Source organism: Saccopteryx leptura, chromosome 2 (genome assembly GCF_036850995.1).
Source record: "Saccopteryx leptura isolate mSacLep1 chromosome 2, mSacLep1_pri_phased_curated, whole genome shotgun sequence".
Lineage (NCBI taxonomy): Eukaryota > Metazoa > Chordata > Mammalia > Chiroptera > Emballonuridae > Saccopteryx > Saccopteryx leptura.
The window spans coordinates 119,210,728-119,228,095 of NC_089504.1; the positions used below are offsets into that span (position 1 = coordinate 119,210,728).

At 39.6% G+C, this 17,368-nt stretch overlaps 1 protein-coding gene across 1 annotated transcript; it reads left to right on the forward strand.

Annotated features, from left to right (window-relative positions):
* Positions 1-5,981: 5,981 nt before the first annotated feature.
* BTG1 (BTG anti-proliferation factor 1) lies at positions 5,982-8,689 on the forward strand. The gene is made up of 2 exons (XM_066368648.1): positions 5,982-6,438; positions 7,377-8,689. The coding sequence occupies exons 1-2, from the start codon at positions 6,291-6,293 to the stop codon at positions 7,742-7,744; spliced, it is 516 nt and encodes a 171-aa protein (XP_066224745.1). The 5' UTR covers positions 5,982-6,290; the 3' UTR covers positions 7,745-8,689.
* The last annotated feature ends 8,679 nt before the right edge of the window (positions 8,690-17,368 follow it).

Here is a 17,368-nt window from a genome sequence, read left to right on the forward strand (position 1 = left end):
TGAGAAAGCAATTAATAAAAAACTAAGGATCCACAATTGATGCCTTTCATTTCTTTCCTTTTCTGTCTGTCCCTATCTGTCCCTCTCTCTGTCTCTGTCACAAAGTAATAATAAGATGACCTTGTGAGCAACTTCAGGATAAAATGACAATATGAGAGAGCAGCAAACAATGGGCACCCATAGGGAACCTGAGGTAAAAATACTAAACCGTGTCTAAATAGCATAAGGAAAAACAGCAAAAAACTTTAAATGGGGGTGTAAGGCCAATAGCTATGGCCACCATCACAGCTGCCTGGCCAGTGCAGGTTCACATTTGATTCGGACAGACAGTAATAAAACAACAGAGCCAAGAACTGGTGGACCATTAGCTTTAATCCTAACTTGCACATGGCAGGCAAGAAATACACACAATGGGAAAACACTTTCCTTTCCATTCAGGGCTCCTGAAGCCACTGACTTATCCGAGTTTCCTAGAATCAAAGGTTTCTACCTCACCAGCCTTATTCACCTCTGTTCCCCATCTCCTTCTCTCTGCACAAACTCTGGCTTCTCCTTCAGCACTCTTCCATCTTGACTACTTTTCTTCTTCTTCACATGGCCTTTCTTTGCTCTCCTCCAGCACCAGCTTCTTTGCCCCATTTTATAGTGTAGAAATCAAAACTTTTAATCCAATATACAAACAAGTAAGTCTCTGATACAAAGTCACTTATCTGAGGCATAATGGGATTCCTCATGAGAGTGGACCACCTCACATCATGCAACAGTCAAGGGTGTGGGCAAAAGCTTAGTTTTGAAAAAATCTTAGTATTAAAAGAGTAGGAAAGGCTTAGTCTTAAAACTAAGCCTTAGGCTATAATGACCCTGCCTGCTTACAGCCTGTCCCCCACACCCAATGCAAACTATCAATATAAGCGAGCAAACATATACATCATATTTACAAACTTATTTGACCAACAGGGGGAAATGTGGATGCCACCATGATATTCCCGAGCAGCACATCTAAGTCACCTTAGTATCTATTTCATTTGCTGTGGAAATGCAGTCCAGCCTAAAACAATGATAATCTAAAAGCGATTGATGCAGTAATCTAACACTTCTGGCAGCCAGGAAAAAAGTGCCATAAAGTTAACTTATTTTTCTCCCCTTAAATATTGACTGTTTGATTTTAAACAGCAAAAAACTCTCTCTACGTAATTTTCCAGCTGACAAATTGCAAGGACATGGTAGTTTTATTTTGAAATTTGTATTTAGATATGTCTATATAACATCATTATATTTATACAACTTTCACTACAGGTTGGGCTATTGGTTAGGTTTTGAGAGTATAGTGAATGACATGAGATGCCTGCCCTCAGGGAACTTATAGACTAGAAAGAAAGAGAGACTAGTAAGAATGTTAATTCTATTATGTCTGATAAGTACCAGAGCCAGGGCAAGGGAGAATAAAATACTGTAGAAACTTAATAAGTTAAAGGGGAAAGAACCAAGTATTTTGGACAGTGGAATAGCATATAAAATGAATGGCATGCTACCTTAATTTAATGCTATCATATTTAAAGATTAATAGTTTAGGTAAGTTCCCAAATGTAGGGTCATGATGAAATACAAAAAGTGGTACTTAATGACTTTAATTTAAGAAATGATGGAATATTGCCATTTATGACAACATGGATGGACCTTGAGAATGTTATACTGAGTGAAATAAGTAAAGAAAAAGCTAAGAACTATATGTGTTCACACATAGATGAGATATAAAACTGAGACTCATGGACATAGGTAAAAGTAACTGGTTACAGGGGAGGGGTATAAAGAAGGGGGTGGGGAGAGGAGAGTAAGGAGGGAAAAATATATATTGATGGAAAATGATTTGCCTTTGGGTGATGGGTATTCAGCATAATCAACAATTCAAATACTATAGAAACGTTTACCTGAAACCTATGTATATATCATACTTTGATCAATCAATGTCACCTTGTTAAATTTTCTAAATACAAAAAAAAAAAAAAAAAAAGAATACCATGCTTTATTCTGATATGGATAACTTTCCTACTTTGGGGATATTAAAATGTCATCTTTTCCCCATCTGATAGCAGATAGTAATGTAGGGTTTGTTTTGGAAATAAAAACATCTTTGACAAAGTAAAAGATTATTTTTTCAACCTTATGTTGATCCCTAAATTTTACTAGTTTTTGCAGCAAAGGAAGAAGTTCATTTCCTGGCCCTATATAAATGTTTGTTTTTCTCTTTCTCTTTTTGGTAAAAACATAATACTTAGAAGATCTACATGGACTCTGATTTGTCAGTCCGAAGCAGCCTGTTCCAGTAACGCTGGAGCTGAGGGATGGATATAAATCCTCTGCCCTTTGAAATTGTAGTTAGCTGTCCAACAGTTAACTTCTATAGAAGTGCTCTCTGAACTCTTCAGCATTGTTTCCAAAGACTTTACATTTGTGCTTTTACTTGCAAACTTATTTTGAAACACAAGTTCATTGCCTGGATACCTTTTGACAGAATTTCTAAGATTTATTTTTAGTACTTTGATTGAAAACTTTCTAGGTTTTAGACATTTATTTAATAATATTATTAAATTGCCTGATGATAATATAAGCTACTTATATGTATGTATTTGAATGCTAGAAACAGTGCTAAATAGTTTCTGTAGTTATTACATTTAGCGCTTATATTAACCTTTATATTTCTTAGGAGATTACTATGCAGAGAGGTTATTTAACTTGCCTCAGGACACCAAACCAAAAATTGGGTGTATAAGTAGTTGGGATTACCCCGTAATTTAGCATAACAACATGAAAAAGTGTCTTTGTAATCCAAAAGCTGTTGAGATATATCAGCTTGTTTCTTGGAAGGGAAGAGCCTGACTAAACTTCTGGATAAATATTACTAAACATATGTATGTCCAGAATTGAAAATTATTAGCAATTAACATTGTGCACTATCTAAAGCAGGGGTCCCCAAACTACCGCCCGCGGGCCGCATGCAACCCCCTGAGGCCATTTATCTAGCCCCCACCGCACTTCCAGAAGGGGCACCTCTTTTTTGGTGGTCAGTGAGAGGAGCATAGTTCCCATTGAAATACTGGTCAGTTTGTTGATTTAAATTTACTTGTTCTTTATTTTAAATATTGTATTTGTTCCCGTTTTGTTTTTTTACTTTAAAATAAGATATGTGCAGTGTGCATAGGGATTTCTCCATAGTTTTTTTTGTAGTCCGGCCCTCCAATGGTCTGAGGGACAGTGAACTGGCCCCGTGTAAAAAGTTTGGGGACCCCTGATCTAAATCTTGAACCCTGGCTAGGTATTTCAGTAGGTTAGAGTATCATCCCAATGTGACAAGGGTTCAATCCCTGGTCAGGGCACATACAACAAACAATCAATAGAGGCAGAGATAAGTGGAACAACAAAGCAAAGTTTCTGCCCCCACGCTCTTTTTTCTCTCTAAAATCAATCAATAGAAAACTTAAAAAAAAAAAAATAAAGCTTGCATTTATATATCTTTTTCTGAGCGCTCTCTAGATTCCCCAGATAAAAGAGTAATTTCTTAAATCCTTTTGTCTCTTGAAACAATGAATTAAGGTGGGAAACACACATATATATTAAAAAACAGTCTGTGTGTGTGTAGGGGGACCCTTCAGGAATATGTGAGTTAATCTTTCTGTTATTCCTACTCAACCGATTTTTAAAAGCTTTAAAGAAGGAGTCCAGCTCCTGCCTAGGAAGGTGGTTACGTTGTAGACTCCTGGCCAGGCAGCTCTGTTGGTTAGAGCTTCGCCCTATATGCCAAGATTGCAAGTTTGATCCCTGCCAGGTCAGGGCACATATAAGAATCAACCAATGAATGCATAACGAAGTGGAACAACAAATTGATGTTTCTATCTCTCTGTCTCCCTTCCTCTTTCTCTCTAGATCAATTAAAAAAAAGTAGTGGAGAGAACATGGGCTTGGAAGATAAGAGTGAGTTTGAGTTCAAATCCTATCCATTTTGTTAGGTTCATTATTCTCTATTGTGTAGATGAGTCTATTTAAACTCAGAATTATTGGGAGTCCAAGTTAGAGACCAGGCTCAGAGGAGAAAAACTTTCACCTGATTTCTAATCTAATACTCAAAAGACTGATAATGTAAGGAAGAGGAACAGAGCATATGACTACGGGTGGGTGGTGTTAAGGGAGAGATCAGAAGATTTTGTTGTAAGCTTTGGTAATTTTAAGAATTTACTTCTGTTTCCTCATCTCTTTTTGAGTAGTAAAAGAGGTTTCCAGGCCCCAGTAATGACCATGATGCTTATTTTTAAAGTACAGTTCTATCTAAAAAGTCCTTGAAGGGAACAAATGTGCCTTAGTTACCATTATTTTTGATGAATTTGCCCCCCCAAAACTAAAACTTTCACAAGTCAGTGAGTTTAACAATAGTATTTTGAAGCATTATTTCACATGTAACTACCTAAATACTGCATATGGATAAAAAACAGAACCTAGAAGTTATTCTTTCAAACCCAGTTTTACACATTCCATGTAAACAATAAAACTTTTTCTCCTTCCCCTTTATATTAAGTCCCACTTTTGCTTTATTTCTATGCCCTTTGGCTCAGTATTAAGAGAGAAAAAACTCAAAGTGGTGTGTTTTGCAATATTGATGACCAACTAAGCTCAGGATATTTATTTCCATCTGGTTGAGTTCAACTTCTGCCTCTTGTTTGCTTTCTCCATCTGCCTGCCTCACCATCTCTTTTTTTTTTTCCTTCTTAATGGAGTTTGGATTAACCCTTTTCTAGGCCTAATTGTTTTAGCAGGCTCACGCCTTTGTGCCAGTCTTTCTTTTTTTCTTCCACTAGTTTAGCAAGTAGGGTTTCTAGTAAACTTAATATGCATGCCTAATACTTTCACAAGTTTGAAATTTTATCTTTGTCTTTTAAGCTTCAGATTTAATCTTCATTTTCTTCGGGTTTCATAAAGAGCAGCAGAACTAAATTTCAGTTAATTGGACTAGAAAACAGCAATCTTTGGTTCTGTGTATAAGCGGTGTAAAATATATGTATTATAGTTCTCCTCCCCCAAAAAACATACCAAAATTTACACGATCCACGTTACTCTACCTCTACTAACTGGCTTTCACATCAGCCTTAAGTTGGAGTCAGGAAGGTGCCCACTCTTCTCTCCCTAGTGTCCTGAAGTTACAGAAACAAGAACCACAAAAAGCTAGCTAACCCCTTTTACTTATTTATTTCGCAATTAAACTTTTACAAAGTCATCCTTACACTCCTCCCCCAGGGCGGAGCATGAACGGCTCCGTGGTGTTGGCTTCACCTCTGCGAGAAGACCTGGGCTCCCATAGACTGCAGAATGCCCTGCGAGAGCCCGCACCCTCCACGTTCCTTTGCACCCCGCTGCGCGCCCCCGACACTTTCAGCAGGGGCACCCGGACCCGCTGTTCGCCCGCCCCTCCTGCTAGGGGAGCCAGGCAGGTACACCCAGAGCAGGGACAGATGTAAACACCGAGTACGCAAGGGGTCTGGCGCTACGGCTGTGCAGCTCCAACCGAGCAGCCGGCGCGCATACAGTCAGCCTGAGCAAAGCGGCATTTAACAGCACAGCACCGCGCTCCGAGTAAGACAGCGGGAACAGTGTACTCTCACACGGGTTGCACTGGCTCGGGGACCCGAGAAGCTAAACCTGGGAGGAGGAGCCAGAGCTGGGGGCGGGGCTTTCACACGCGCACCCTCTGTTTCTTTGGTTCACCGCCACAGCTCGCGGGTCTCCGGCCGCCACTCCGAGTTTATTTGTTTACAAGCGGATTACGTCAGCTCCTCCCTCTCTTCCTTGTCTGCGGACCGCCCCCTGGCCCTTCTCCCGCCCCCTCCGGCTCCGAATTTGCTTGCGTCACAATGGTGCGATCTCTGGATTGGCTGGAGTCAGTCGTCACGCTCCAGCTACGCACTTCCTTTCTGTGGTGCTATAAGAAGTGCCGCACGGTGCCCGCTTCTCTTCGCCCCCTGGAGCTGGAAATGCAACTGTTGGGAGCTTCGGAAGCAGCTTAGCTGGAGGCGGAGGCGGCTGGGGAGGTCCGAGCGATGTGACCAGGCCGCCCATCGCTCGTTTCTTCCTCTCTCCTGCCGCCTCCTGTCTCCAAAATAACTTTTTTACTATAAAGAAAAGAGAAAAAGAAAGTAGCCGCCCGCCCCTCACGCCCTCTGTTTCTCTCAGCCCTCTGACCTGCGAGGGAGCCCGGGGTGGCCGCTCCGCCGTCGGGGCCGCGCCACCGAGCCCCGGCCGCCCCCATGCATCCCTTCTACACCCGGGCCGCCACCATGATAGGTGAGATCGCTGCCGCCGTGTCCTTCATCTCCAAGTTCCTCCGCACCAAGGGGCTCACGAGCGAGCGACAGCTGCAAACCTTCAGCCAGAGCCTGCAGGAACTGCTGGCAGGTGAGCGGGCCGCGGTGGGAGGACAAGGGGTGCCAGGGGGGTGCGAGCCCTTCACTCCCGGGCCGAGCCGTCGGGGCCTCGGGAGCCCGGCCGTGCCTCGGATCCCGCCGCGGGATCGGGACTGGCGCCCGGGGGACCGCTATCGGCGGGTCCCGGCGAGGGCTTGGGGGCTGGGCCGAGGGCGCCCCCTCCGTCCCCCCGTGACTGGAAAACGGAGGGGAGAGGAAAACACGCACAACAAAGAAACTAAAGCCCCCCGACGCGGGAGCTGCGGTCCTCGGACTGTCCGCGTATCTGGGGACAAAGGAGCGACAGGGCTGGGGTTGGTTCCGTGCCCCATCCCCCTCCAACCCCTTCCAACAGTTGCGTGTTCGGCGACCGGCCCCGGGGTGGGAAACCGCGCCGCTGTCCCGGAGCCAGCCTGGGACGGACGTGCAGTCTCCCCGGGCCTCCTGCTCCTGTCCATTAATCATCGGATTTGTCACCAGTACAATTAGAGCTCTGCCCAGAGCATGGTTTAGGGTTGCTTGTTTTTCTTCTCTTTGGGTTAGCAGTCCGGTTGCGCTCCTCTCCTCCAAAGCCATAAAGCCCATTGTGTGGGGGTGGGGTGGAGAAAGTATACAGATTCCCGCTTGGCCGCCGGAGCTCTCCGGCTGGCCGACGCTGAGCGCGGATTCCTGTTTTTGGCGGCTCAACTGGTTGGTTCCTGGAAATTGTTTTGTCCCGTACTGCTGTATTGTTTCTGAAATCCTGCCCGCTCGTCTCCCATCCCCGCACACGCACAGCAGCGAATGCAATGCTGGGCATCTAAAAAAGTTGATAGTTTTCCATTTCCACCCCTTGAAGGAACTAGCGGAAAAGGGAAACGACGGCAGTAGTTAACCGGCGGTAGTTAACCGTAACCATCTAAGCTTTGTTTCTCTGTTCTTCTTCTATAGAACATTATAAACATCACTGGTTCCCAGAAAAGCCGTGCAAGGGATCAGGTTACCGTTGTATTCGCATCAACCATAAAATGGATCCTCTGATTGGACAGGCAGCACAGCGGATTGGACTGAGCAGTCAGGAGCTGTTCAGGCTTCTCCCAAGTGAACTCACGCTCTGGGTTGATCCCTACGAAGTGTCCTACAGAATTGGAGAGGATGGCTCCATCTGTGTGTTGTATGAAGCCTCGCCAGCAGGAGGTAGCACTCAAAGCAGCACCAGCGTGCAAATGGTAGACAGCAGAATCAGCTGTAAGGAGGAACTTCTCTTGGGCAGAACAAGCCCTTCCAAAAACTACAATATGATGACTGTATCAGGTTAAGATATAGTCTATGGATGGATCATCTTATAATGGATGGATAAATTTGATTTTTGCTTTGGGTGGGCTCCTCTTGGGGATGGATGGATTATGGAATTTAAATCATGTCTCAGCTGTGAAGATCTGGCACAGGATAGGGTGGTAAAAAAATTTTTAAGTGACAGTGCCATAGTTTGGACAGTACCTTTCAATAATTTAATAGCCTGTGAGTCCAAGTAAATGATTATTTGCTAGAGAGTGAAATCCTGGGGTGGTTTCAGTTTCTCCCAGATGTTATACCTAAATTTTTACATCAATCCCTTTAATGCAAATCTGTATTTCAAAGAACTGTTCTCTGCAGTAGATCTTGCAGAGAAAATTTGCACTATTACACTTGAAAATTGTTAACTTTTTGACAGCTGAATAGGAAAGCTCAACATTTTAAACATGATAGTACTGGAAATTTTATGACAAGACTTTTACCTAGCACTTAAATATGTATAAATGTACATAAGACAAACCTAGTAGGCATGACCTGGGAAAATGGTCAGACCTTGTATTGTGTTTTTGGCCTTGAAAGTAGCAAGTGACCAGATTCTGCCTTGGTAACAGGCTTTAAATTTTAAGATCCTTAAAAAGACACTGTCTCAACTGTGGTGTTAGCACCAGCCAGCTCTCTGTACATATGCTAGCTTGTAGTTTTCTAAGACTGAGTAAACTTCTTATTTTTAGAAAGTGGAGGTTTGGTTTGTAACTTTCCTTGTACTTAATTGGGTAAAAGTCTTTTCCACAAACCACCATCTATTTTGTGAACTTTGTTAGTCATCTTTTATTTGGTAAATTATGAACTGGTGTAAATTTGTACAGTTCATGTATATTGATTGTGGCAAAGTTGTACAGATTTCTATATTTTGGATGAGAAATTTTTCTTCTCTCTATAATAAATTGTTTCTTATCTTGGCATTTTAATCAATCTCTTGTCATGATTATAGAGGTTCAGCTAAAGAAATCTATTTCTAAGAAGACTTAGGTTCTATAAGCTATGTGAATGTTAGCTGCACACTGGTCATGCCGAAGAACATTTATTTGATAAGGAGTGAAGATCTGTGTATATTTAAATTCAGGAAACACAGGGTTTAAAGTCAAAACATGGACATATTCCCAGGCCAAATGCTTAAAATGAGGATAAGAGACAAAAGGTAACATCTACCAAAAATGATACTCAAAGGATTTACATTTCCTTGCTTCCCAATTGAAGTGAAGATGTAAATGTTCCATTCTGACCCACCTTTAAAAAACAATTACTTTGTCCCCATGGATTCCTTGTTCAATTAAAATTCCTGGGGCAGATGACCCATAGTCTTAAAGAACAGGCTTACTACCACAGAGAGATTGGTTGCTTTTTGCTTTTCATCAGCTGCAAGATTTATGTAAAAAATTCACTTAAGCTGGAATTCAACTAAAGGTATGTTCATAAATTTTTATTCTCTAAAGTTATGCTGAGTTTTTGATTTCTCGTTTTCCTAAACGTAAATGAAACATGAACGTTACTGGAGTGTAGATTACTGCCCACTCCGTATGATAGAGACTTGGTAATTCTTTGGTTGTAGAGGATAACCTGGTTTTTCTTTAAATAGTTAAGTAACTTGCCATATAGTGGCTTTTAAAAAAATTGTTTTGGTATAAAATGTGAACATGTTCACGCTGGAAATACACAATCTAGTTTACTTGAAATTAGTAATCCCAAATAAATATGGGAATTTATTTTTAAGATTAAATTTTAATTTTGTAGACTATGCAGGAATACACAGCTAAACCTGTACGTATTTAGAATACAGATGATGTCTGTGTACTTTATTGGAAGGCCGTCTCAGGAATGTGAAATAGAACCACACAGATGGACTGCCCTTGCCAGTGACAATGTTTTATTTTTCAGTCCATTTCTTGAAAAGCCCCCACCCCCCATTTTTCAACTTTAATTTAGAATAAAACAGTTGGTTACTGCAGTTTCTCACCAGTTCTGGCTACTATTGTATCCCAACTCCATTTCATGTGGTAACTTCTTTGAAACTAACATAAAGCTTGACACAATTTGAAACCTAAGGCAAGGCTAGGGTAACTTCAGACAGTTTAGGACTTCAGTCATAAAACCTTTTCTCAAATGGAGCATTGTTTTGAAGATTTTCACATAAGACCGTTTAGTCCTTTGAAAGAAATTTGGTGGGAAGAGAGAAATTAATAAAAATATTTTATTTTAGAATTCAGGTGATGTCTGGTGTGTAAGGAGCTGTTAAGTTCCTCTTTAAAAGGCAAGCATCAGTGAGACCTGGCATCCAGCTGTTTCCTGTGACTTTAACCATAAGTTCCCCAGACAATTGTCCATAGGACAGTAGCTGTTTGGTATTTGTTGTTCATTGCTCTGGGGAATGCTTTGCCTAGCTATTTTGATGAAAGCATTTGAGTGTCTGGTGTGCACATGCAGGTGTGTGTGTCAGGCCTGTACATGCAGTCATATGAATCACTGGGTGGTACTTTTAGTTTAATAGTGATAGAATTTAAAAAGCTTTTACACTGCCTGAGTTAAAAGATAGTTTCTTAGAAATCATTTTAAAAAAAGATGTCTGCTTTCAAAACTGTTAGTTGCCACTGACGCCAGGAATTCAGTTATTGGCAATAAGTTTAGGAATGTTCCTTACTGAGTTTTAACAGGTAGTTGTAAAATTATTTCCTCCATATGTAAGTACTGTCCTGCTCTAATGCTGAAGCAAGGCTTACAGTGGATTGTATGGCAAGTATTAGGATAATGTGGATGTTTTCCTGGCAATCTGGAATGGGAATCACATGTCCTTACCCTTAATTTGCAATATTTCTGTAATAATAGACTGGAAAAGCTACCAGGAAACTGCTTTCTTGGTACTGTTTCACAAATGATTTCCTTAAGTCACTTTAACTCAGAAATTGTAAGTAACTTTATTACAGATCATGGAATTGGCCTTTGAGTTGAAAGGAAAGCAGTATTCCTGACTATTCTAGGGCTTAAATAAGGTTTTCAGACTTTCTCCAATCTTAGTAACAAATACATCTGCTCTTAGACTTTTCCCTCGGTGATTTTTTAACATTTCTGATACTCCCCTTCCTCTTTGCAGAAGAGAAATAGTATTTTGTTTATTGAAGTTTAAAGAGAATTTCCCTCCCCTTTGAAGTGATAAGATGCTATTGATAAGCTGTAAGGAGAGAATTTGTCGATAGTTATATCTATACACAAGAGAATTCAAAAAGTGTATTTTGGATTGTCTGAAACAATAGGTTTCTTATTAATCCGAAGGTATATAGATTACAGATAAATGCCATCACCCAGTCTTGACAGCTGAACTTTTTGTGTATGGCTGCTTAAATCATAGCTGGTTTATTTTTCGCGTTTGGAACGTAACATGAAAAAATCTTTTGTTGTTTGTACTACTAAGCAAACTGAGCTGCTTAACTGAGTGCTTCAGTCATTTAGTGCAAATAGGCCAGAGAAATTTATACGAGTTATAATTTCTGATTATTTCTTTTCTTTATATCTTCTTCTGATGATAGCGTAAAGTTAAGCAAGATTAATTTTGTATTTTTGATGCTGCGAAGCAAGCCTTAGGTTGATTGTAGTAATAGTGAAAATTGACACCATTTTCCTCAACGATATGTGGAGGATAATGAACACCAGTTTGTTTGTTTTTTTACTGCAGTTTTAATTGAGTTTACCAATTTCTTTTGGCATTCAATGTGTCAGTCAAGAATAGAAAAAGTCATAGAATTCTCAATTTTTTTTTTAATGTTTTTTTGACATCTCATAGTTGAATAATCTTCCAAGGAATATTTTGAACTTCAATTTCTGACTTTTAGACAAGCCTTTTCTTGGTGTTTACCATCGTAGTGTTGAAGATGCAGATCTTTTGGGAATTTTGTACAAGTATAGAGTAATGAATGATGCTGAAGGATGAAATGACTTGAGTCTAGAGTTAGATCGGAAGGGAAAGGATGGCGGAAATGCAAGTGGGAAATGGCAGAGATGGAGGAATTTAAAGGTTTGGTGTTAAAATGCATTTGCTGTGGTCATAGATGCTTATCAAGAGAGGTTTGTGCAGCATACTCTTTTGGCAGCAAGTTTGGGTAATGCTAATGTACGGATGATAAGGCCTGAATCTGGGACATGCAGGGGCAAGTACCTTAAGATTGATGGCCCGTACTAAGTGGGAAATGGGCTGTGGGAGGGGCGAATGGAAACGAGTAAAAAGGACACCTATTCTTGAAGATACTCAAATATAGTGCTATGCCTTTGTGTCAGGATTTTATAAAGGGAAAATATTTTTTAAGCTACCTATTATAAGCCACTTGATTATCAATCTTTTTCTTTGTACCTTTTAAGTTGTGAAGGCCACTAGTGACCCCATTTCTAATGCTAGAAGGATGATTAAGGATAGGCCAGACATCTAGCATCACAGAAGGGACCGCAGGAAAACAACAGTCGAGTTAACTACATTCCTGTATTTGGAGAATATTATATCAAACACTAATTATTATTTCAAATTGTGACATTGATGGAAGACATATTCACCCGTTGGGTGTATTTTATTTTAATAATTCTCTAGATAGGCCATCTCTGAAATTATTTAATGTCATTTAAAAAATATATTTTCACCTGCGTTTTCATGTGTGTATGTGAAAGCACATGGTACTTTTCATAAACAAATATATGTGTATTGGGAATATGCTAAAAATCTTTTTGTAGGGGTGCATGATCAAAAATGGTTAGAAACTATTTCTCTTAGATTAGCACTAAAGAAGATGAGCGTGTGCTCTCCAACGAATAACTTGTGATTGTTATTTTCTTTAAGTGATAAATCTTAAAATGAGAAGCTGTTGTAGCAATCCAAAGAGTTGTGCTTTCTAATTTTAGCTTATCTGCTTAAGTCGTTATTTGTAAAATGAAGACATCCCTTATAGCCAACAGATTCCCAAAATATTAAGTGTTATACCAATTTGAGGTCTACATGCTCCTATATTAAACTGTGTATTGCTATGTGTTGAAATTCACATTTTATGTTTTTAGAAATTTTCTTTTTAAATGTTATGGCTTTTGTAACATTTCCTTTCATGGTTGCAAAAGAACTGAGTGAATGTAGTTTTATATCGGTGATTAAATTTGATTTAGCAATTCTGGTTCAACTGGAAGTCCCCTGTATCTTTTTCCTCTTGTACAGAACAATCCTGATATTTTAGGAAGGAAGAATCACTAACATATTAAACTTTATTTGAGAAGATTCTATTAATGGATAGTAACCTAAAATGATAAGATTCAAAAGTTTCCACTATAAACAGGCTTGAATGCATTTTCCAGCCTTGATTTATGGCAGTTTTGTCTCCTCCAGTCAATAGACTAAATGGAGTTGTATTTCCTATAAATTGCACTTGTGAGCTGTCAAGTTACCAATATATATTCTTATTTGACCTCCCATCAATGGGGTGAGGTTGGCAAGTAAGTCAGTATATCTTCATTTTCATTTTATGGATAGAAAACTGAGACTTAAGGAGTTAAATTTGCTCCAAAACTAAACAGCTAGTAGATAACTAATTCATAACTTGAACTCAGACTTTTCTAGCCCCAGAATCCAAGCTCTTAACTACTGGCACATTGTGTTTGTTTTATCTTGTTTCCCATTGTTGGAACATGCATATTTTAACTCCTCATTGCTAGCTGGCCATCTGTGGTCACTTTATCCTTGAAACCCTTTCACCATCTATTGCCACTAACCTTACAACTGACTTAAAACTAGGCTTTATTTAGGAGGCAATTGTTGGTATGTAGTATGAAGAATACTAGTCTTGGATTCAGAATAATGAGGCCTGTACCAGGTTCTGCTTGTGACTTAGGACAAGTTGCTTAGCTCTTCTGAGCCTATCATTTTTGATGTAAAACTGGGGATAAAAATAAGTCTGTTGTCAAGGTCAAACATATGAAAACATCCAGTGATGAATGGTTGGATTCATGGAAGTTTGCAAAGCCTGTATGATGGAGGCAAATTAAATGTAGCAGATTGTTTTCTTGGTTTCTTGAAAATTTCATGTTCCTGTGATTGTCTTTCTAGAGTTTTTTTGAAAGTCTGCTTTAGCCAGTAGCTGTACGAAATGTACTTGTGTTTTTGAAATAATATAGGAAGGAAAATGAACTCCCTCCTGCTATCTTTTCAAAGGGAGAAATATAACCCAGGACTGGAATATTTATTTTACAGACTTTCCTGAACTTCATCCTTAATATTGTGATTTTCAGAACTATTTTTCAGTAAAGTTAAAAAAAGAAAAAAAAGGAATCTGTCAGTTCTTTTGTCTGTATTGACCACTTGGGAGCTGCAGTGACACTACCAAATGCGTAGTGCATTGCACGTCTGCATTCATTATCTTGTTTAATCCTTACGACAACTCTTAGCTATATAAAGTAAGTTGACTTTTCCCAGGGTTTGCAACCCTTCAAGCTATTTGTTATTTGGCCATGCTTTTGCAAGAGAATTTCAAACTGGTTTTCAAACAACTCAGTGGTTCTCAATCTCTTCTTAATCTAGAGTGGTGTGAGTACTTCCTTTACGGCAAAGAAAAGCAGCCTTTTTATAAGTTATCAGTTTGGGTTTAGTTTCTTCTTGTGCTGTAACCTGATGCAGCCTTTGCTTGAATCACTAATAATGTAATTGATTTCTTCTAGTCAGTCATAAATGAATCATTGACCATGAGTTCTTTTTAGTTTAAACTCAGTTCCCTTCTTCTGTGTGACGATATCTCCGTTGAATAGTTTGCTTCTGGGTTGTATAGCATTACTGCATACTTCAATGAAGTAGGTACTTAGCCAGCAAAGCTTCTTGCTAATTTATTTTGCAATAGTGTAAGAAACAAAGGGCCCCATTCTTAAAAGTACCTCAAGAGACTTACAGGCAAGATTCTTTGACCCTTTCAGAAGTCTTACATCTTAAAGCCCTTGTGTGGTTCAAGCCCTGCTTGGAGTTGGGTATAGCCTTATAAATTAGTGAATGTGTTCCTATAATGCTTAAAATTGAGAGGGAAGAATAAGAGTTCGGAACTGATTTACACCAAAGGTTTAGGTGGCCAGTTTTGTCATAACAGTTCCTTGAGACAGGACTTGTGGTTAGAATTAGAGAGATGGAGTGCTTATGTAATAATAATGAACCATTAGAGATCAGCTATCTCTCTAACTCCCAGATTCTTGCTTTTTCCACATTACCCTGCCTTTTAGAAGCCTTCTGGAATCCTTTCTAATGGTTAAAATGATTAGTGTTTTTGTCCTGTTTCTGTCACATTCATTTAACAAATGCTGAGTTCCTCTGTGTGCCCAATTCTTTGCTAAGCATTGAGGTTACCAAAATGGACACTTGCTGTGCCCTAAAGCAGTGGTCCCCAACTCTCAGACCGCAGACCGGTACTGGTCCATGGGCCATTTGGTACCGGTCCACAGAGAAAGAATAAATAACTTACATTATTTCCGTTTTATTTATATTTAAGTCTGAGTGGTTTTATTTTTTAAAAATGACCAGATTCTCTCTGTTACATCTGTCTAAGACTTACTCTTGATGCTTGTCTCAAAAGTTCGACAATTATATTTAAAAATACCACAGTTTTTACGCCGTTGAATAATTTTATTTTGTGCATTTATCCGTCCCACCCTAAAGGCTGGTCCGTGAAAATATTTTCTGACATTAAACCGGTTCGTGGCCCAAAAAAAGTTGAGGACCACTGCCCTAAAGGAACTGAGAGCCTAGTGGAAGGGAGAAGTTACCAACAAATGTAAAAATTGGACCTGTGACATACTAAGGAAGGGAAGGTGATAAAGTTGTGTCCTGAGAGCTACAATAGATGTGCCTAACATAGGCTTCCCAGAGGAAGGGCCGCTTGAGCTGAGATCTGAAGGATGAATAGGTGTTTAAGTGGTGAAGGCAGGGCAGAGGGGGCATTGCTTGAATCTGGCTAGAGACTATGCAGTGAATGGGAGAGACTGAAGGAAGATCAGTGACAGCAGTGAAGAGAAGTTAGGGAAGTGAGGGCCAATGATGTGGGGTTTCACAGGTAGAGTGACTATATAATATGCTCAATAGGTTTATCAACCAAACTGTAACTTTAATAGTAAAACAGGGCGCTATTAATAATTAAACCCAGACTGGAACGATCAGCCAGAACAGATAGTAACGTGACTTTCATCTGAGTAAGGGCTGAGCAACCAGCACTTGTGCCTACTTCCCAGTAACCGTGCCAGGGAGTTAGAATGCCTTATCTAGTCCAAAAGGAACCCAAGTAGAGCTCGGAGTGTTTTTTGAAATAGCTGGGTTATTATGATTTGTTTCAGTACAGACATTAATTACTTTCTTTTTAAAGGTTTAGTATGGAAAGTTGGGTTTTAGTGTGAGCGGCTAGAATAGAGGCACTTTAATGGTGTGCAGAATAGCGTAATTCAACCATATCTGGAGTATTTTCCACATTCTTTTGGTATATCACTTGTCATTTTTGCAATGACTGTTTATTTAAATAAAACTTTAAAAAATGGTTTCATTCTAGTTTTACATTTTGAGTGTAAGTTCCACCAGGACATAGTACTTTCAAGGTGTGAATCACTGATATTTTCTTTACATTGATGTGAAAATTGTATACAATTAAATGCATAGAGTTCAGTGAAATTTGCACACCCATGTCATCCATACCCTGATCAAGCGGTAGAACATTTCTACCTCCCCAGAAATCTCTTTTGAGGCAATTGAATTTGAGTAAGTAATATGGTTGTGGAGTCCGGCCCCAAAATTAAAAATGAGTTGTTTTCCTACTCCTTTTTCTAACTTTAGTTTTGATTCTTAACCATGTGGTAATGGTTCCTTTAAAGATGAAGCAAATTGTCACCAGAAAATACCGTTGCCTCTCAACTAGTCATGATTTAGTGGTTACCAATATAGTACATCCCTATGCAATTTAGTAGGGCTTTTTAGTCTTTTAAAGTGAGTAGTAAAATTTGAGTCATATCCCTATCACTGACTCATAAGCTTACTAAGGATTGCCTGGTGTTTATTATTAGGCTGAAACTTTTGCATCATGATCAGTTGAAGAAAACTGTGATCATGCCAAATTTACATAATGCCCCTACCCCCTACCCCCACCCCCGCTGCTTGCTTTTAGTCTGATTATGTCACTCTGTAGTAAATTTTACATATGAGAAAAGGAGACTAGTGTTCACACACACACACACACACACACACTTCTCTATGTCCTAGCCTTGAGTACTTCCTTCTATCTTAGAATTCTCAATTCCAGTTGCCAAATAGCAGACAGAATATTGACCTGAGTTACAGCACAATTAGTTGTGAAATTGATTGAACTCGAGCTGTGTGTCACTGTCTTAGAGATTCTTGAGTGTAGAGATGGGAAGGCTTGTCCTAAAGAGACTTAATGAGTTTGGGATTTACTGAGGGATAGGGAAAGGAGATAATTCACCACTGATTGAAAAGGGGATTAAGTCCTCTTTTTTCCCCTGTAGATTTAGTGTTCTGATTAGGAACATAAACTGGAACCAGATCTTGAATTAACTATTTTTTTCTGAGAAAGACAATGTGTGCTGTCTCTGCT